At 51.6% G+C, this 21,352-nt stretch overlaps 1 protein-coding gene across 1 annotated transcript in view; it reads left to right on the top strand.

The window, feature by feature from the left end:
- LOC119111891 (G protein-coupled receptor kinase 1-like) overlaps positions 1 to 21,352 on the top strand; it is an 87,511-nt gene that overhangs the window by 51,990 nt on the left and 14,169 nt on the right. The window contains 5 exon segments of the mRNA XM_037235749.1: positions 11,633 to 11,734; positions 11,963 to 12,037; positions 12,379 to 12,440; positions 12,875 to 12,926; positions 14,972 to 15,163. Coding sequence (XP_037091644.1) covers positions 11,633 to 11,734; positions 11,963 to 12,037; positions 12,379 to 12,440; positions 12,875 to 12,926; positions 14,972 to 15,163 — 483 coding nt within the window.

Here is a 21,352-nt window from a genome sequence, read left to right as displayed (position 1 = left end):
CAATAGCGACTGGCTAGCATAACTTATAAACGTGCTATGAACTGCCCTCCTCAGTGATAAGTGTTGTGAATTTCAAGGTCATTTCTCGCGAACAGGCCCAGCAAAAATCCACTTCACTCGACCCTCGTCTTCCGGTCACCAAGGACCTAAACATAGGCTAAACTGAACCGAACAACTGACCTAGAGATGAGCGAACGTAGGCGCCGACTGCTGTTTCCGCCAGGGTACCTTAAACTCATCTCATCAGAGCACTCCATGATGAGTTAGGAGTCAAAGTAGGTTTCCGCGCTGTGTAAAGCTTGGCGTGGTTTCCTCCACTTTGCCCGTTTTCCAAGACTACTAAATTTGGATGCCGAATTCTCACTTACAAGTTGCGTGTTGTGTGGAAATATTTGCTGCTGCAATGCTGTACAGGTCACCCGTGACATACAATCCGCATATGAGACGTGATTGCGTTGCTTCTATTGCTCTTTATGTCATAAAGCCTCAGAAAAGCATCCTTATAGCAATTCAAGTATAGGTGAATGAGGGTCAGGTATGGATTAGTTATTATTATGACAATTAGCAATGACAAACATGACCATCGCTGAGATTTTGTGAGGAGCAGACAATCTTTCACTGATGGCTTAGGATGTAGGAATGTAGGATGTCTGTACCATGTAATATCCCTGGTTCCTGGCTGAGATTTAACAAACTTTAGTTCAGAATCAACAATATTTTGTGTACTGCTGAGAAATTACAATAGAAACTTGTGCGGATATTTAAAAAGCTTTATAACTATTGCAGCATGCTGTTCATTCTCACACTCTTAAAGAGCTTCTTAATTTGTGTGGGTTGTGCAATGTTCCCCCATGTCACCACTGTCACTTGAACCATGTAATGCAGTGACAAAACGTGGTTAGAAATGATCGGCTCACGATTCAGCTATAAAATTTACGGATGCGGATAAAATGTGATTCAGCTGATGACTCAAAGCGGCATTTTTCGTGGTGAGCCGACTCAGCTGACGACTCGCTCCAAAATAATTGACTCGTAAGCGATTTATGATTCAGCCCGAGTCCATCACAAGTCTGTTTTAACTTCGCTTCAGCCTTTAAACGCTTCCTTTTGGGAGTTTCGGTAGAATCCTGGATGGTATGCCAATAAGCCATATATTTGCACTTGACAGGCATCAAAGCGCGTACAACAAATCAGACAACGATGAAAACCACAGCATTTGTGCGGCACCTACCTACCTCAGGCCGTCTTCTACCTGGAGAGCAGGCTGCATTCGCGGCGCGTGAATAGTCTGTATTTCTCTTCAGTGCGTAGCAAGTGTAACGTTCACAAAATGGTGCTTCCACATTGCTGCCATATTAAAGGGAGTATCGGGACTCCTAAGAAATGAGCAGAATGACGTCGAAACAGGTCCACTCAGACCCACTTGCGGTTTGACCATTTTCTCAAAACATGGCGTTTTCTTTGCATCACTGCTTTCGGAAAGGCTAATGCCTTGTCCTCTCATTCCAGGCATTCTTTCTTTTTAACGGCCCTGAGATGGTTTGAAAATATGATGTTGCTCTATGGCGGTAACGTCTGTGTCATTTCAGCCAGGACTTCCAGATAAACAATTAATCTCAGTTCCCTCTGTTCTGAATCATTGTCTTCCAGGTCCTACTTAGGTATGACAATGATAATTGTCGTGATTTAAAACTTTAATAGCATGTCATGGTCTTTTTTGTTCTCAGACGTATTGATGTCGATGCCCATCTTAAATTTAAGAGCGTCTTGACTTATTTATTGCCAGGGAATCATTTTCGAGACTGCGACGTACGCATCGTTTTGAATCCAAAATATTGGGTTTCCTTTCAGGGAACAATGATTTATTGGCCCCTATGTTGAGCGCCGTTCGATTTCGGCATCCCCATTTCGGCATCCGAATCTGCCGATGCTGAAAAATTCCTGCGCCACAAACTTGCATCAGCTGTTTCCACCATGACTGTAATTGGCCCGGACGGTAGTTTGGAAGCGGGTTGGAAGTTCATGTTTGTTTCTCTTTTCACCTTGATCCATTGTTTGATGCGCGAGTGGCAGCACGTGGAGGTGGCACCTAAACAGGCCTCCAACGGCCGTTTACGTGTCTTTGTTTCTTGTCGTGACCGACATCTATGCGGCAGCAAAATTGAGAGGCTTTGGTGGAAGTCGGAAGGGTTTGTAATGCCATTGCTGGGTTTTGCCGCTTGGATGTTTTAATACCAAACTAAGGATGATCTTTCAGCAGATGTTGGATAACCACTGTGGTCATGGGTAGGTAACTCTTTGAAATCGTTTCGTATGATCTTAGTCATGGCAGTAGCCACGTTTCCGCCGCGATGGGGGGGGGGGTAGGGGGAGGGTGGAATCAGGATTGTAGAGGTCAACTGGAATCGTGGGGTGTACATTCTGACAGAAAGAAGTAATGTATGTAGGAGAACTTGAAAGTACTTGCATTCCCCCGGGGAACTAAAATCCCATTTCGTGAAATTGGGGAATGAAAGAATGGCCTCTCCCCAGTGGTTACAATCCTGGTCCTGGGTGTGTTCATCAATCTGTAGCTTTATTCGCCCCATGTGAGGCGATGAGGGCAAATATGGGGCGAGCATAATTTGTGTTGGCAGGCCTTCTCATAATGAAATGCATCAAGGTTAATTAAAAACACATCACATGATACCATCTGCAGTCTAACCGTGTGCATCCACTCAATGATCGTTTCGCTGATTTTGGTAGAAGAGTTACCAAGCCATTCTTTATTTATTGCACAGGCTTTATGTTAAAATGTGAAACTGTTTTAGGATGAACTAAGCCTCGGTGTTGTGTATGGAGCAACACCCATGATGACCTCTCCCCCCCCCTAGAAGTCTGATTCACGATTACCACATGGCGTTTATCGCCCGGCTGTTCGAAGAATTCACATCTGTGGTTGTTGGAAATAATCGGCCAGCGCGTAATGGTTTTAGTAAACTTTTATGATTTAATTCGCAAACCCTTGCCAGCATACGGGGAGAGGCTTGGTAGCCCCCCCCCCCCCCCCCCGCCCGGCAACCTTTTGTGGAGGCACCTCTCCGGCATGTTGCGCAATCGCGCTCAATTTTTTGATAACCTCTGGGCGTGTATTTCGCGTGCGTGGGCACCAAAAAGGTGTCCATAGTGTTTCTAGTTTTGAGTAGCGACGGTCTTTTGCGATCACGGGCCAGCGCGGCGAGCTGACGCCGTCACGTCGACAGAGCCCGACATCATACACGTATGTTCAAAATACAGCAAATGGCATCCATTGTACCTAGAATTGATTAATGAAGACGCTTGTTGAAGTTTTGTTTTGCCAAAAGGCATGGGTATGCAGATGTGACCATGTAAAGCCGGAAAAATAATAATTTGAGGGAAATTTTGCTTTTGGACCTGGCCTCAGTGGCTATTTTTTTAAGCCAGCGACATACATCTTATTACCATTTGCGAAATTCTGTACAGAAGAATCCACTGCAATCTTTCGCGAGGCTCCACCGTTTTTAGTCTGGGATCGGCAGGGGCTCGCTTCACCCTCGATCAGTCCGTCTAATTAGAAACGGCGAATCAGGGCAAGCTATTTTCTGGTTTTCAGCTTTGTCCAAAGTGCATCGCCGTCCGCCAGGCAATGGCGGGGATACCCGAAGGCGGGGGCACAACCCCGCCAAGGCGCCGGACCAAACCGGATACTCATAGACCGCTGACCTCCGATAATAGCCTGCTGACAATAATAGCGCGCGTAGTGCTTCTACACCATTGCTTCAACGTGGGCACGGATGGGCTTCCCAGAAATCGTTACCTATTAGTAGTATAATTACACAGGCGATTGTGGGACGTTTCCGATTCATTTGGTGTCCCATTTTTGCTGAGTTTACTGGGAAGCAGTAATCCGACAGCTTTGATCTCAACACGGGCCCCATTGAGGGATGAGCACCACATTGTGGTACATCCGCTGGCGAAGTGTTTTGGCAAAGATGATGCGCAAAAGTCGGCACATATCATGGGTTCAGGATTTGTTGAGGGTTGAGAAGCGCCCGTTGGATGCATTTTTCTCGTTCGAAGTATATCTCGGATAAGCAAAGTTGTCGGCAGGCCCAGTTCTCTTCCGCACTACGCTTTAAAAATTGGCGCCTTCAACGTGTACTGAGTCGTGACTGCGACAGCGTGGTTTCGTCGGTGTGTGGTGTACTCTTTACAGTTAAACTGAGAGAATTTCCCTCAGATCACTCTGTACCTGAGATGCATTCTGTGCGAATTCAAATAAAACAAACATTGCTGATGACCACGAGTAACCACACTATGAACATCTGGTATTCAGTGGATCGTGAGGAAGCCTGGAATTGGGAAATACTTGTACCTGGACAGGATACCAGACTAGCAGGACGGTACTTGGGGTCTGCAAAAGAGGGAGCAATAGAAAACAGTTAGAAAGCAGTCAAATGTTGTATGTTTTAACCCATTTTTAGGGCGTTGAACATGTTGTCAATGATGTAACTTTTCCTCTTCCTTGTAGATAGTGACATCATTTCGCCACCGAAGTGAAAGCCAATTTCAGGACACTTAATCGATAAGAATAGGAAAGGAAGCATTGATTTCAAAAAGGTTCTGGGCCACACGTAGCTCCTTGTTATTCACTGCCTGTAGCTGTACATCTCAGGATTAATGGAAATGCCCCACATTTGAACGGGCTGTGGAACGGAGGTAGCAATGTTGGATATATGAGTGAACTGATACACTTGTTATGGCGCCCACTTCTGCAGGCGCATATTACTGCACCTGTGTTGGCAACATTTGCTTACCTCCATGCATGCCAGTGTCCTGAGCTATTCAAACCAAAGTGAAGTTTCCAAAACCGTGCTAAGTTGCAATCTTCGTGGCCGGGCTGTTCGTCGTATGCGTTAATTAGTCCAGTTCGTGATTCTGTATACTAACTCTAAGTGTTATCGCATGCAGAATAGAATTGAAGAAATGACGCCTTAGCACTAGACTATTGCCCGTCAATTTTACACTCACATAGTCATTCCCTTATTGGCTATATTCCGGGCAATATGGTCTTTGATGTCGCCGAGCCCTAAATGGCCCTAATGAAATGACGCACCCTTAAATCTGCAATAATCATTTTCTTTGTTGGCTGCGTGCCATTGTGTGAGAAAAACTTAAATGTGTTCACAGATTACAGCTTCAGTATATTCATAGCGTTAATGAATCTCAGTGGTGTCATTCCTTTCATCGTACGCTTTGTCTTCTCACAGCTCTGTAGACGAACTGAAGTATGAAAAGATTTTGAGAAGAGTTTGAACTCAAGCAATAACAAGGTTTTGGAGTTGCCCGGATCAATGAAGTGCGTGGTACTAGTAAATGATCATGCTAAGTACTAAGAAGTGGGTGCCGAAATTGTAGCTGCTAATGCGTTTGCGTTATCCACTGCACGTCTGGGAAACCAGAGGCACGGGGTTCGATTCTTGACGGTGCCCGCTGTTCTTGCTAGGGTGAGGAGCAGGCGACGCCGTGTAACCCGGCAGCCAAGTGCGTTGTAAAGCCACCGGGACGTGACGTGACGTGACGCCGTTCGCTAAGGAGACACTTCCAAGTATGAAGCAGATTATGCAGCTCTACTTGAAAGCGGCCTACGGGGACTTGCAACGTAGACCAGCTGCTGGTCCGGGGACTGGGGGCCGGCGGTCTGTACCGCGGGGGCGGCCAGTTGGCGGCTTTGGACCGGTGTCCTGTACCACGGAGGCGGACCAGCGGGTGGTCCAGGGACTGGTGCAGCAGGCTTGGCGTCGCCTCCTGCCTCTGCCGCTGATGCCCCCAAATCGGATGAACGCCGATGACAGAACAGCTGTGCAAATCTGCTGTAATCCAGCCCGGCCTCGGGGTGATTACCGTCGGGCGCCAGCTAGTGTCGGTCGCGGTCCCGGCTACCCCGAACCCTTGCGCATGGCTGGCAACGGGGAACAGCAGTAGCAGCAGCAACAGCGGCAGCGGTAGCAGCAGCGACGGCAGCAGCGGCAGCAGCTGGGACTCTGGATTTGCGCGGTCTGCCCCGACAGGCTCGCTTGCCTTCCCGCATCGAAGCCAACCAACAGTTTGTCGTGTGGGCTAAAACAAACTTTGATGGTCTGTTTTTTATCATACTTTGAAAGATACGCGCCTGGCGAGCAGGGATTTGGGAACCGCGGAATGTGGCAAACGTAGTGGTATTGCAAACGTAGGCAGGATATGATAAAAAATTTCGCTTATGAGCTTCGTCGCAAATACTTCCCTATTGCTGCAAGTTTGTGTCGAGAACCCCTTAAAGTATTGTATAAGCTATACCAAGCCACTGGACCCAGAAGCCATACTTGTACATTTGTGAGTCGAGCAGGCGGCTGCCGGGCTGCGCTATCCAATGAGCGGAGCTTAAAATTCGTCGGTTTGCTGCGATATCTACGGTAATTTCGAGTAAGCCAAATTATCTGCCATGATCGGCATCGCAGTACACTTGAGACGTTAACCATGTTTAGCGGTTCGGCTGAGCCCAAGCGTGAATTTGGAACAATGGTCTGTGTTCCTTTTCGTATTCAATATCGCCCCGTTTTCGACATCGATTTTTTCATCCCGGGTTTCAGGCCATGCTTCAGTTGAGAAAAAAACAGCGCTGGATTAGCTACTTACTTAGGAAAACATTGTTGCTCACCCCGTTGCTTGGTGATTGATTTCATCAATTTATAGTCCAGTCACCTGATTTTGCGGTGCCCCTCATATGGCGCGTGTTAAGTCAACGACAGCACTAATGCAATATCGATTAAAACCACTAATGAGCAGGAATTCAGATGCCCCGTTAGCTCAGTTCGCCTTGCGTGGGACGACTGGCACTGCTCCACAGGCGCAGCATTTGCGCGCTTGTTCACGAAGAGCTTTGCTTAAAATCGCCGGCGTACAATTCCTGCCTTACCCGGCCACGAAGCTCCTTGCGGGCGAAATTGCAGTCGACGAAATCGACGATTTGTCAACGCAGTGGTAATTAGCGATCGCGATGACAATTTTTTACTATTACAGCATGAACAATGATTTGCGACTTTCACATTCGTTGCGAAAGTGTTGCAAACAGCGCAGATACTTTAAGGGGAATATTGGTCACGATAAACTGGACGATAGCTCTGTGTGGGTTGCATGGGCCACCTTCTCCGTTTAGGCCGGAGTGTTCTTATTCAAGGTCGATTTTGGTGCAAGTTGGCATTAGGCGCTTTCTTCCCGGTCATTGCCGCCCTATGGATCGCGCAGTTTGATATACGTCATCGAGGCTTCGCGTCGCACTCAGCTGCTAAGGCTTTTTGGCGCTACCGTCACTCTTTATTTGGCGCTGGCGTACCCGCCCTCTCTGGTAGGAAGGACGGGTGCCACGGGCAATCGAACTCCGTGCCTTTGGTTTTCCAGACGCGCAGCTTAACCGCTGTACCATCGGTGCCTCTAGTTTTGTCATATGTCAATGAGTTATAGCTGGTACATTCTCCTGAAATGTCGCAGGTGGTTTCTCGTCTTCATCCGCTCGAGTTGCCGAGATCTGACGTCAGTCCTCTCAAGGACTCCCGAGCCGGGCAGACCCATGGTTGGTGCACGAGAGCGCGCGATAGTCAGAACACTCCAACTCACGTTCGTGCAAATTGCTCCTTCACAGTCTCGCCTCACCCCACCTGCGTTTTCCCTATCGTTGCCAGACACCCTCCATACGGGACTACGATCATTTGCAATCCGACCGCTCCTCCCGTATCCATGGTTACGAGAGAGCTCATGGCCCGCCACCGTGCAGCTCTTCGCGAGCTAGGACAGGAGTCCGAGGAGTGACGAGATCTGGACCGACCTGTGGGGTTCGCCATGCACAGCGACTCACGGGACCACATTCGGCAACACATACACGAGCGGGACCCTGCAGCGGTATGGCGGAAAGAACGGACCGTGCTCGGCGGCAGGAAGGGTGGACGGAGAGCGGTGGACGAAGCGGTCGGCGATGACTGCGCACGAGTTCAACAAATTCTTCTTTGCGGTCAGGCCCAAGGTTGCCGCTCAACTCGCTTCTTAATGACCTGTCGCCGACCTCGAGTGCCACCTCCCCGAGTCGGGGCCTGCTCGCTCGAGCTGTCGCATGTCAGCCTCGGAATGCTGACAAACGCGGTCTTAAGCATGCGCAACTCGGCTGGCAGCGGCGCTGACGGCGTCTGCACCCGCGCGCTAAAGGCTGCGTTTCCTGCGATCGGTGACGTCATCCTCCACATCGTCAGTTCCTGCACAGCCGTTCCGACATCCCTGATCCATAGAAACACTCCCTTGTCTATCCCACCCACATGTCCGGTGATTCATCTGACCCTTCCAACTTCAGGCCTATATCACTCGTCCCAGTTATTGCCAAGATAGTGGAGCGGGTCGTCCAACGACAGCTCCAGCACTATCTCCCTACAATCTTCTCCTCGCAGCCTCCCAGCATGGTTTCCGTCCCCGTCACTCGACGGAGACCGCGCTAATTTCCGTCTCCAGCCGTATCCTCGCCGCCGCTGATAGAGCGGAGGTTTCACTGCTGTGGTTAAGTGATATTAGTAAAGCATTTGACGTGATTGACCACAATTTATTTATTTGTAAACTGAAACTGTACGACATTGAGACACACACACGCACACTGACACGACATATCCGTGGCACGCTCAGTATGTCGCTGTGCGATGAGTCGGGACGCGGGGTAACCTTTGCCGCTTCTGAACAACACGGGTGTCTGTCAGGGGTTGGCTCTCGGACCACTGCTCTTCATCATATTCTCCAACGATCTGACATTGTTTGCAGCTGGTGCCGAAATTTTTTTTTGTATGCCGACGACACCTAGGTCTTGCTGAGCGACAGAAAGGATGACCACTGAGAACTCATCTCCCGCATGGAAAACCTCTCGATTCGCGTGGTCGATAGTTTCGCACAAATGATCTTAAACTCAATGCAAACAAAACACAACTGATCACTTTTGGAACCTGGCAGAAGCCGCGTACACCCCCAAATATTTCAGTCAGCTTTCTCGGTACTACGTTAGAACCATGCGAGGAGGTGAGGAACCGGGGGGTCACCTTCGACCGGGTCATATCATGGGACGAACGTGTGTCACGAGCTTCCGTTGTAACGGCATTCTGGCCGGCGTGTCGCGTGCGCGCCACAGCACTCTGTAGGATGTTATTACCGCCTTAGTCACCGCCCTGGTTCTCTGGCACGTCCGATGCTCTCTTCCGGTCCACGGTAATGGATCAGTAGCGGATTTGGGCAGGGTTTAGAAAATTAATTTCCGTGCTGTAAGTGTTAGTCTCGGCCGTCGCAAATTGACCACGTATCGGACCTCCGGGAGAAGCTAGGGTGGCTCACTGCAAGACAGCTAGCGGACCGCAGCCTGTGCACACTTAGGCACCGAGTCTTGATCGATGGACGCCCCTACTTCCTGGCCTCCGAGCTGCGAGTCAACAGCGACTTGGAAGAGAGGGTGACCAGCCAGGACAGGCTGCCACACCTCCCCAGGCCGGAGACTGAGGCCGGGAGGAGGCGGTTTGGGTGCCATGCCCCGGCCACTTACAGCTGGCTGGCTGACGAGGTCAAGTCGCTGCCCAGACAGTGCTCGGTCGGGACTTTGAAGCCATAGCTGCTGGCTGCCGGTCGGGCCTCAATGTATGCCAGAGGGTTGTCTTACCTGTATTGTACTTTCGTCATGTCCTGTGTGCGTGGATTACGATTTGTACGTATGGATGAGTGTATTTCTTGACCTAATACCATGACTGGGTAGCAGTGGTCGCGTGTTCGTGTGGATTGCCCTACGCTAGTGAGTGGAAAAACAAAATTCAAATGCAATGCGATTGTGTGATGTCTTCGTCAGTATCTGATAGTATTGTGTCACTGCGACGTTAGGTCGTGAAAGTTTGGACCTAGTTTCGACGGGCGTCCCCGCAGTTTTTCCTCAATTTGACAATGGTTTGTTTTTCATGGTACTCGATTGAAGGTGATGCTGTGGTGATGCGTGGTTGCGGAAGAAACGCTGATTAAACAGCTTGCATGTAAATGCCTAATGGTTCATATAGCGCAATTCTTGAGGCTCTTATTGTCGCTGAAAACTGCGTGATCCCGCGGTCAGCGGTTGCAAGGATGCTAGCTTCCAGAAAGCCTGACCACCCGACTGTGCCCGGCTGGGTCACTCAGGTAGAAGCTTATCTCATAGCTGAAGAGGGTAATCATGAACTGGATGTTCACAATCCTCGCTGTAATGTCGTTCTCGCACGTGAGATCGTTCTTTTACGGGAATCCGTCGCATCTCGTTGCGAATGAATGTGCACCGTGTGCGACGGAATGTAGGCAAGATAATTACCCGCCAGACATCACGCGACCAGAGGGGCGCTTGTCGTTAACCTGGAGGCTTTTGCTCGCCGGGAAATGCGGGTGGTGGTGGGGACGCAATGGCCGGGGTCACCGCTACGGCATTGCTGCTGCGACTGCGGGCGGCTTTGGTCATTACATGTCTCGGTCTCATGCATAGTTTACCGCCTCTGGTCAGAACTGCATTCGTGTTGATGTCCTCAAACATTTTGTAGTTTTTATGGCATTAGCTTTCGGAGTTTGAACAGTTGCGTGCACTTTGCTGCACGCAACGCAAGCAGCTGCACGGGAATATGACGTCAACACGACACGTGATATCTTAACTTAAAAATCAATTTTGCGTCCGGTTCCGGCAGCTGCTCAAGGGCACATGAACACACCACGATGGGGTCACCGTTGTGGGGTTCACCCTGTTGGGATCCATCTCATGAGCCTGTGTCTAGTCCGAGTCGGTGTGGTGCGGCGCTGCGCGACCTGAGCGTGGCCAGGCACCGCTGCAAGGTGGAAAGAAGTTGGACTGATTGTCCAGCGGGACTGGTTGCGAATCACTCCAGTTCCAGGGCTGGTGCATTGTTTGGTCAGGGTCGTTTGAAAAGAGCAGCTGACAGCCGGCCAAAGACTGCCACCTGGCCCAGGGCGGCCGAGTGTACGGCGACATGAAGCCCTCCGTAGTGGTGTTGGCCGAGGCCTCAGGGTTATAAGGCCCTGACACTTATTTAGTATTTGGGTTAGTGCTTACGCGAAGCGGACGAAGGAGATCATGGGAACCCCCAATTACTTGCCATGAGGACAATAAGATGTATTTAAGAAGGAATGGAAATGCAGCAAATTTCAGCGCAGTATATCCGCTCAAAACGAACAGTTGGAAGATAACAGGATTTGAAAATAGATCGTACGGTTTGTTGCGTAAGTCTGGTCGTCATTTGCGCTGATGTCGGCTTCTGGTTACCTCCCGCGCTCATTTTCATCTCCGACGCGGTCTTTGAGCATATCTGATTAACGATGGTAGGGCTGGAGAACGACGAGAGCATCGAACATGAACTCTGTCAATGAAGTACAACACTAAATAAAGTTAGCTCCGGGAAGTTAGAATGCCATGCAGTGAGCCTTGCCAATGTTGCAATGTAGATAATGACAGCCGCATTTGCCTTGTTTCCGGCTGACTTTAAGCTTTTAGACCTGTTGCGTTTGCTAGCCTGTACATGCATTACGCTGTTGCACTGCTTCCTCTCCCTCCTTGCAGATAAAGAAGTTCGAAAAGCTGGACAAGGTGGAGGACCGGAAGAAGCATGCCCGGGACATCTACGACAACTTCGTCATGCGCGAGCTACTCTCCCACTCGCACGTGAGCAGCTAGGCTCGGCACCGGCGCCGCCGTCGGCTCACGGCGGCGGCACCCGCCGCATCACGAGTTTCGGTCGGCCGGGCAGGCGACGCTCCCAACGTGGGCTCCAGGCGAAGGCTGAAAGAACGTCACGTCTTGTACGTTGCGCTGTTTTTGTATTGTGCAGGCATTTATATTGTTGCTGAAGGTGATCAGATGTCAAGGAATTGTACTACTTTTGTGTTACAGAACTATTCGAAGAATGCTGTGAGCCACGTGCAAAAGTACCTGACTAAAAATGAGGTGCCGGCGAATCTTTTTGAGGTGAGGATCTATTATTTTATAGTTTTGGCGCGAGGCCTTGTGTGCACGTTGGTTTTTTGACAATGGATTAGTTGAAAATTTGATGATGCATTTGCTTCATGTTGATGACATGGCCTTTAAATGTCATCATATGGCCATGATTCGTGAGCTCTGACTATACCTTAATCCTTTTCCCGGTGTGCCGTGAGTCGTCATGCTCCACACCATGGTGCAAAAGGCGTGGCTCATTTTCTACGTGTTACATTATCCGGGATTGCATGGATTTCCGTTGATGAATGCATGATGAAAAAGCCGTGCAAAGTACAGTGTGCTCATGCCGATGGTCGCGTGCCCGTTTGCAGCCGTACATAGAGGAGATCTTCAGTCAGCTGCGTGGCAGTCTCTTCACCAGCTTTATCGAGAGGTACGGCCTGCGGCCAACGAGCCGACGCCGCTGGCTCGGCTGGTGCGACAGTACACGTCAGCCCTGACAGCGGGGGTGTCACGACAGCCTGCACCCACTGGCTGCCACTGGTCTGCTGGCAGTGTCTTCTTTACTGCTACATTACATATCGAAGCTGGCTTTTCCCAGGCTCAGCATTGCTTGAAATGCGGTCTATTCTGTTGCCTGCCGTGGGCTTGTATGGCGCCGACACCCTCGAGGCGTTCTCAGAGAACTCACATCACACCAACGTTACCTCGTCGGCATTCGAGCGACAGTGTCACTTGGTCCCAGACCTCACTCGTATGATAGCTGAGGCGTTCTGGTGTCGCTATCAGCTGTGCTTCGATAGCCCTATTGTGATTGAGCGAGCGGATGGATTTTAGCGGGCTGACCGCCGCGTGTATATATTTCAGCGAGAAGTACACGAGATTCACTCAGTGGAAAAATTTGGAACTCAACATCCAGGTGAGGTGTCGGAGCTCGCGGAGACTCGGTACAGGCGTCGGAGCCCGCGGAGCCTCGTACAACCGTCGGAGCTCGTGGAGACTCGGTACAGGCGTCGGAGCTCGCGGAGACTCGGTACAACCGTCGGAGCTCGCGGAGACTCGGTACAACCGTCGGAACTCGCGGAGACTCGGTGCAGCCTTTACTAAACGGGCGCAATGTGGATGATCGCGTCACCCGTATACTTTGCGGGCGGCAGCCTGTACCGATCCCTATGGAGGAGCTCTTCCCACTTAACTGGGGCTGCTAGCTGCTGCAGCGTCGTTCAAGCACCAGATTAGGGCAATCATTTACTGGTACCTCTCCGCGTCCCCCACCGACCCTGTACTCACAGGCGTACCTGAGCATGACAAATGGGGTTGCGTTCGTAATCCAGGCTGCTAAACGGATGCGAAATTAAGTTGCTGGTGCTATTGCAATCCAGTTTTAGCCTTTTTTCTTGACTTCTGCGGCGCCCGCCCGATTTATCGTCTTTGTTGGACCCATATTGGCGCGGCTACGGTTGTTTTGACGCGCCGTTGTTTGCCTGCCGAAAGCAGCCGCTGCAAGTGCTCTGCCTCTCCGCCACCCTCTTCCTCTCCTTGGCTGGAGCTGGCCGGACTTACCGGCAGCCTACGGCGAGGCCAAGCCGCCGGGTTTCCACCGTTGTAGGTATGTAGTGGTTTTACCCGGCTGGAGCCAATTAGGGTGATTAAGTGGCGCTGCAAGCTCCCACCTGTCCCCAGGAGCCGTCCCCGCCAGGATCGATGCATCATCTGGCCGGAGCACGGCAGAACGTCTTGGGAGGCGTATTTCCATCGACCATTGCAAGCCGACGGGGAAGATCAGCTTCGTTCTATTAGATTTATGAAGGAAATGGAATAGAAGCTTTGAAATCAGCGCTAGTCTCTGTTGTAGAGTACAACTGCCTGTGCTACGCTTACGCTGGCCCTTCAGGCGGTAGTTTGGTGCGTGAAAACGTAGCTCATACCATGAACTCCTTCCTGAGACCGGGCGGCCAATTTCGCTTGTGAGATACCTTTGCCGCTCCCCCTCCCCCCCCCCCCCCCCACACACACGCACACTGCTGACGTGCTCACGGCTGGCGGTGTTTCGCCGCCATTGATGACGTCACCGCCGGTAGGGCGATTCCGCGCCGCTGCTGAACGTGCAGTCGTGTGCTGCGTCGCCAGGGCAGCACGGTGTCGTCGGAGCGCGGTGGCCGCCTCCGCCTGGCGCACGCAGCACCGCTGACCGTTTAATGGATGGGCGTATGTGCCGAGAGGCGCGGCGGCCAGCCACAGGTGGCGACACGCGCCGTTAGTCCGGCCCGTATCGATCGGAGTCGACCGTGGCGTGTCGCTAGGCTCATCACCGGGCCGGCGTCACAGCCTTCGGGCCAGGCCCGGCCCGGCTCGGACAGGGCGCCGCCTGTGACGGCCCCGACCCGCCAGACTCGGCCGCGCTTGGGCGTCAGGCCTCTCGTGCTGCGCGTGTTTTTTTCTGGTGTTGGTGAAGGTCCCAGGGCTTTGTGTGCAATAGGTGCAATACGGACGCAGTCCACAGATCGGTGCCTAGCCAGCCATTAGAAATCCAGACCCGTGATGCCTGCGATGTTGACACGATGTCGTCATCTCGTTATTGCTTATGTCAGCGCTACTGGCGCGGATGTCTAAATGTCGGCGGTACCCGCGTCCTATAGAAAACGCCGACAACCCTGTCGCTCTTTGTCCATCTCTGGTGACCCGGTTCCTCTGTAATCACCGTCGGTGCGCCCTCTCCTTTTCACCGTCGGTGACCGCGCCTCCCACTGTAGATCATTGATGACATTGTCCATCGCTGTTTGACGCTTCTGTTTACAGTTCAGTCAGCCACCCCGTCCCTCCGTCCACCGCCGGCGACACTGTCCTATCCACTCTTGTTCGCCACCGCGCCGGTGACGCCGTCCAGCCCCGCTCACCGCCGGCGCCCGCCTTGGCTGCCGCGTTATCGTACCGCCGCTGACACCTTGTGGCCGGGGCCGCCAGCTGACGATGAACGACTTCAGTGTGCACCGCATCATTGGCCGTGGCGGCTTCGGCGAGGTGTACGGTTGCCGCAAGGCCGACACGGGCAAGATGTACGCCATGAAGTGTCTGGACAAGAAGCGGATCAAGATGAAGCAGGGCGAGACGCTGGCGCTCAACGAGAGGATCATGCTGTCGCTCGTCAGCACCGGGGTCAGTGATGGGCCACCGCCGCTGGCGTGTCAGCCCGCTCGGCTGGGCAGGCAGCAGATCGTCATGTGGTCGGTGGCTGGGGAGTGCGAGCCGGCGGGCCCAGCCGTGGGAACAGGCCACCCCGGCGGGCGGCCGGCGCGGGCACTGGCGCTGACCGCTGGGATACGCTGACGCGTGCAGTAACGCACGCGTCAGCCAACTACCGCTCACTTTTTCACCCTGCGGCACACTGAGCCTTCGCAGTTGCGAGATCAGGCGAGGCGGGGCTTTGGAAACGTGAAAAGCGTGAATATCGGCACGCCGGGTCACGCTGCCATTCCGCGGCGACTCCTCACGCAGGGTCGTCTGGTCATCAGGGCTCAAGCTTGGAAATTATCCAAGTGCGATGCCTTCATATTTTGAAACTATGTTCTGACAAAAGTTCACCAGCGATACCCAATCCGTGCCCACCCGCACTTCTCAATCGTGCTGTTTCCTCTATACTCTCACTGCACAACATGACATGCGCCACATCCGCGCCAACCTTGTCTACAATCTTGTCTCGGCGGGCCGGAGTCGGGCCGGAGACGTCCTTGGGAGCACTCCGCGAGACCCCTCACAGACGGCCACGCTATGGGGGTAACTTTGCGCCTTTCTCGGGGTTGCTTCGGCGTTGTCTTGGCTCTCCGGGCTCTACGACGCGTGAGTTGCAGGGCGTTGGGGCGGTGCGTGGCGTGGGCTGCTGTATGGCGTGGGGCGGCGCCAGTGCTTGCGTAGTCATTGCATTCGCGCATCTGTTCTAAAAAAAAATGTGTGCGAAAGCGGAGAGCGGTAATGAGGCTGCGCGTCAGGCCAGGTTTCGCCGCCTAATCTGAAGCCGAATATGGTAGGCAAGGAGGAGGCGCGAAACCCATGCTGGTGGATAATTTCTCGACGCGTGTGGCGAGTAGAAGTGAATTACGTGTCGCGATGTGTGGGACGAGGAGGTGCAGTTGGATCACTGCAGATACGTTACGGTTGGTGTTTGTGCATTGGTGCATATGGCGGAAAATTTCGTAGAAACGTCGGGTGTTTCGGGCACGAAACAGTACTCGATTCGTAAACCCTACGGTATCCGGTGGAAGGTCAACAGAATAAAAACGAATTCTGTCTCATTTTGATGGGGACTCGTGTTACGTTGCCTAAGAAAAGAATGTTTTGCTTATTTTACTGAGAACTGAGTGACTGAAACACTTCGTGGAGATATCCTGCAAGGCGCGGAATCTGTATGATTTTGGACAGGCCGTTGGCCCCAAAGTTCAAATTGCCCCCCCCCCCCCCTCTCAACAGTGAGCTTGGCCTCCAATCTTTTGGAGCCTAAATATGTGCATGCAAAACACTAGAAATAAGAGCTTGAAATTAGATAAATTGTAAATGTTAGTAATAATTGTTTCAAAGGTAAAAGGAACAAAGAAGGTGTAGACTGCGATGCCAGTTTCAGTAGGTGAAGCTGGCGGAGAACGTCAAATCTTTCAAGCTCCGCGCTCGTGCCATGCCTAGCATGTTCTGTTTTGGTGCATTATGTATGTTTTATGGCGCAATTGATGTGTCTTGTTAACTCTGATCGAGTTAGTTTCCGTTTTAGTTAGGAGAGATGAGCTCCGTAGCTTCGAGAGCAATTGGGTCCATTCGGAGAAGTCTGGTTTTTTAATGTGTTTTTGCGGCAGGTTTGGCGATTTTCTCCGTTCAGGGCCCCACGCCCGTGTTGTGAAGTTACACGCCCGGATGTAAGTTTCTTGGCCGTCACACGCGACGGCCTACGATCCACGGATTTGCCACCGCAGCACCTCACCGCCCACCCCACAGCGCCGCTCCGAAGTGCAAAGCGTCCAAGTCAAAAGGCAGGCGGACAAAAATCGTTAAGGCAATCGGAAGCTGACAGCAGCCGCGTAGCGGCACCACAGTTTTCAATGATTTCGACTGTATTGAAGACAGTTTGAATGCTGAATCAGGTTCTCGCACTGCATATTGCGCAACAAGATGCCGAATGAAAGAAATGGATATCCACAGAGCGGTGATCTCAGATTTAAGGGCTGCTCTGTTTCGGCACTGAAATATGAAACAATATTGTCTTAGAAGAAATCTATAAATAAGGATGCACTATTCAAAATGCCAAAACACCAGAACGTATATTTTCGAGACAATAGCGGCAATAGAGCATGGAGCGAAGTGGTAGCAAGCTTCTCCCTTCTCGGAAAAGGGGATGTGCCTCATAAGTGTTTGATCTAGTGAATCCAAACGAGGTCAGAAATGAAAAAGGGTCAACCCACGTTTGCCCAAGCACGTCATTGCTGCAGCAGAATCGACTAGAGAAACAGACTACATGAACGGTTTTGAGCCTGCGTTCTCTGTCTTAGGAGCAAAAACACTGATGGACCGGGGTGTCAGTTTCCATCAAACCGAGCGGCATTGGCCGCTGCAGATAACACCAGGCGTCGGGCAGGAGTCATTTGAATCTTGAACTAACACTGGTATACCAGTGAGGCAAAAACCTGTAACATAATCTGATGGAGAGCCAGTTCACATCCGTATATCTTTTAGTTTATCGAAGAAATACATTGGCCGACAAAATATGTTATATGCTTACTGAATTATGGCTGTTGCGATGAATAATCTAAATTGGTCAGGGCAATTTTAATCCTACCCTTCAGTGTTAGAATCTTTGTTAATATGGTTATATTTTTAAGACCCAGTTTTTTTTACTTTTTTAATCTTGCAAATCCACATCCATGACTCTAAAAAAACAGCGTTCCTCTCAGAAACTCAAAACAGGAACACTGTATGGTTGTTCAGGTGCTATGAACTTCTGGAGATGGGATGGGAGGTTGGGGGAAGTGGTTGGTTTGTATCCACACGCGAGTTTGATTTTTTCTGAACAATTGAAACCGTGTTTTTACATGGGCTTATACGAGCGAACAAGTCAGGAATAATTATTGAACGTTATCTGCAGTTGTTAAGATTTCGTTCAAGTTGTAATTGAAGGATGAGATGGACACTAACCTGGAATTCTCGCTGACTCCCTATACCGCCCGGCTCCGGGTGCACTTGCGTGAGTGACGTGTTTGAACGTGTTTCTAGGCATCATGATGGCAGCGTTTTGTTGTATTTTGTGCATAATTCATTAGCGGTCAGACGTTCGAAAATCTTCTAATCGCCTATCAGACGGAGATAAGAATATTATGGCACTTGCAGAGCTGAGAACTGAGGATGTTCGTGGGACATCTTTGTCCCGTTTTTTTTTTTTTGGCAAGCATGTCTGAAGCGGCTGCAATTCCCCCATGGCTATCCGCCCAGAATATTGCATCGATACATGAGAGCTGTCTTGTATGCTCGAGCCTCAAAATGAAATAAGTAGACCAAATATTTGGTACGAGTGCGCTCTTAGTATGGAGGGAGTTAAATAGGAAGTTGGAGCGAGCAATAACCAGAGGGTTTCCGCTAGCTGCAGCCCGACAGCGCGTATCGGGATTGTGACTTAAGATCACCCAGCAGGCATCCTCCACCACCACTCCACACGGCGGCAGGCTGGGGTCAGGGGCAGGGTTAGCAGTGGCACAAGGGTTAAAGGGCAGGTTGGATTTGGCTGGGCTTATGCTTTCACAAATTATTGAGCTTCCGAACCGCGAAAATAATTTGTCCGAAACTGGCTATTCCTTAGACCTAGATTCCGAGATAGGTTCACCTTTGTTAGATATAGAAGTTACTGAGGTTTGCCGCTTCCCTAGGACTGTCACATGTATTAGCAAGAATGCGCACGGTTGTCGTGCACCGCCGATAGTCAGCGTTGTGGGACGACGATGTGCGGCGTCTTTACTATTGGTGTTTTCTGCTTAGTGTTCCGTCGGTCTGGGTAGTGTGCGTGTCGCAAGACCACGCTTCTGTTTTTCATGGGATGTGTAACTTGATCATGTTATGCTCAATTTGTCCATTTGATTCGGAGTAAAATCTTGATGTTTAGAGAACCCAGGAACTTTGTTGATATATCCCCGTAATATTGATCTCAGCGTATCATATTCCTGATAGGATAAGATCAATAAATATTGCGTTACCAGTGTTGTCACAGCGGTTCCCTGCTGCCAGTTTCTTATCGTGGGACCACGGGAGTGTCACACCTCTCGCATATACTTCTAGTAAATGCAAACAGGGTGTGCACAAACACACAAGAAACACAGATCCCTGTGGAGATGAGAAATGACGTCTCTGATGGACGGTGGTAAACGAAAGTGTTTTTTTAACGGTTACAAGCTGTGGAAGAAAGCGGTGTTTGACTGGGATAACGCCTTTCAAAGATAACTTGGGTCTACAGCTATGATTTTGGACGTACTGGGGTCATTCTTTGCTTGCATTGCTACGATATTATGTTAAATTTCGAGCTTCTGTGGGGGAGAGGGAGGCTTGGAACATCCGAAAGTATACAAAATAACCCTGACAAGTGGGGTCTGAAACCGCAAAGTTAGGGCTGGCTAATAAAATCGCTTACTGTTGGTCGAATTTCGGAGGATTCATGAAAATCGGACGAATACTTCGATCCTTTGTTCATTGGAGACGGTTGGGGAGATGGCCGTGAAGTTGTGAGGGCCAAATGTATCTGCTTTTATCGCATTTTTGCGCAAAATTACGCAGGACGCGCACGGTAAGAACTGGCCCTTGTTTGCGATGTAACATGGCCGTTATGTTCCATTATGAAAAACGAGCTGAATATGCCCTCCATCCTCATTTCATCTCTTCTCGTGTCGTTCCGCGTGGTGCCGCTGCAGCACGAGCTGTGCGCGCCTCGGCTCCGGCCGGCCGGGCGTGCCGGCGCGCCGCAGCGGCCGTGGCGCGGCCAGTCCGGCGCCGCGTGGCGGTGCGGCCGGCCGGCCGGCGCGGTCGTCGGTCGGCGCGCACTGACGGCAGCGCCGCGGCCAGTGATGAATGCGGCGCGCCGGCCGCCTAATGGCCGCCCGCGGCCGGCGGTGCGACACGGACCGCCGCGCGCGACGCGACGCCCGCGCCGTCCAGTGATATGCAGATCGGCGGCCGACGCTCGACGGCAGGGCGGCCGGGCGAGCACGCGGCGGAAGGGGAGGGGCCGGGGCTGGCGGTCCGAGCGCGGCCGCCGGCCCGAGCGTGGCGCCGGACATGAGTGACGTCGCGTGGTCCGGGATTATCTTCTGGCGAAGTCATTTCCGCGCGGCTGGTGAGCGGCGTGTTTTGTGCGGCCGGGGACGCGGCGTCCGGCTGGGAAGCGCCTGACGAATGGCGCCGAGGCGGCGCGGCCCGGCGGCATGGCAGGCGGGGGTCCGCTCACCGACGTTGTGCATCACAGCTGTCGGGGTTAAGGTCTGTGGGGTCAGAAGTTGCCAAAACAGTAAGAAGCCATGCGCGGCACTTCGAGGGTAAAGTCAAGGTCGTAAGTTTACGTCACGCAATGTGGCCGCACGGGCATAGTTTTTAAGGGGGGGGGGGGTTACATAACACACGATGGACTAGCAAGCGTCATTGCCCAGTGACAGGCCATGGGGACTGTGAGACGACCGAGGTGGAAGCCTACGTGGCTTGGCAAGAATCACCACGTGGCTCATGTCAGTGCGAAGGCTAACGGAGCGAAGCACATTTGTGTGCTGATGCAAATGGATGTGGTCGCTGACCTGGAAAATCCGTCTTCCATGAGAGCTGAGCTGGCGCAGGTTTACGGACGTGACGTTCGTCACTTAATTCACAAATCACGGTGTTTGACAGCTGGCTGGCTATGAGGCCGGCCAGGCCTGCCAATTTTAGTTGGCGGAATCGCTAGACCTTTAATTGCTTATGCTGTTGGTGATTACGACCAACATGTACAAACAAACGGAAGTGTCCTGATTGTATAAAGTTGCCGGGAGGCAGACGACACGTTTCTGTAGTTTCTGAGGCCAAAGTTTCGGTGCTGGGCCATAGCGCGCTGTATTCGAAGCTGGTTTGGAAGGAGGTGACATTGACCGCTCCCTGGTGGGTTACGTGCCCACCCAGAGGTCAAACAGTTCGATGTATGCTAGCAAATGGTATCTGGCATATTTGCCTACACCGTGCAGTTGGGTTCACGTCTTTATCGTCGCACGCTGGAATCCCTGAGAATGACCGAAGCTGGCGGGCCCGCTCCAGCTGACGCGGCCTGCTGCAGGCGCACGTGTCGACCACAGTTTTGGCGGCGCG

The sequence above is a fragment of the Pollicipes pollicipes genome, unplaced genomic scaffold, assembly GCF_011947565.3.
Source record: "Pollicipes pollicipes isolate AB1234 unplaced genomic scaffold, Ppol_2.1 Scaffold_7261;HRSCAF=8764_pilon_pilon_pilon, whole genome shotgun sequence".
Taxonomy (NCBI): Eukaryota; Metazoa; Arthropoda; class Thecostraca; order Pollicipedomorpha; family Pollicipedidae; genus Pollicipes; species Pollicipes pollicipes.
The sequence above is the reverse complement of the archived record's forward strand: the minus strand, read 5'-3'. Positions and strand labels throughout refer to the sequence as shown.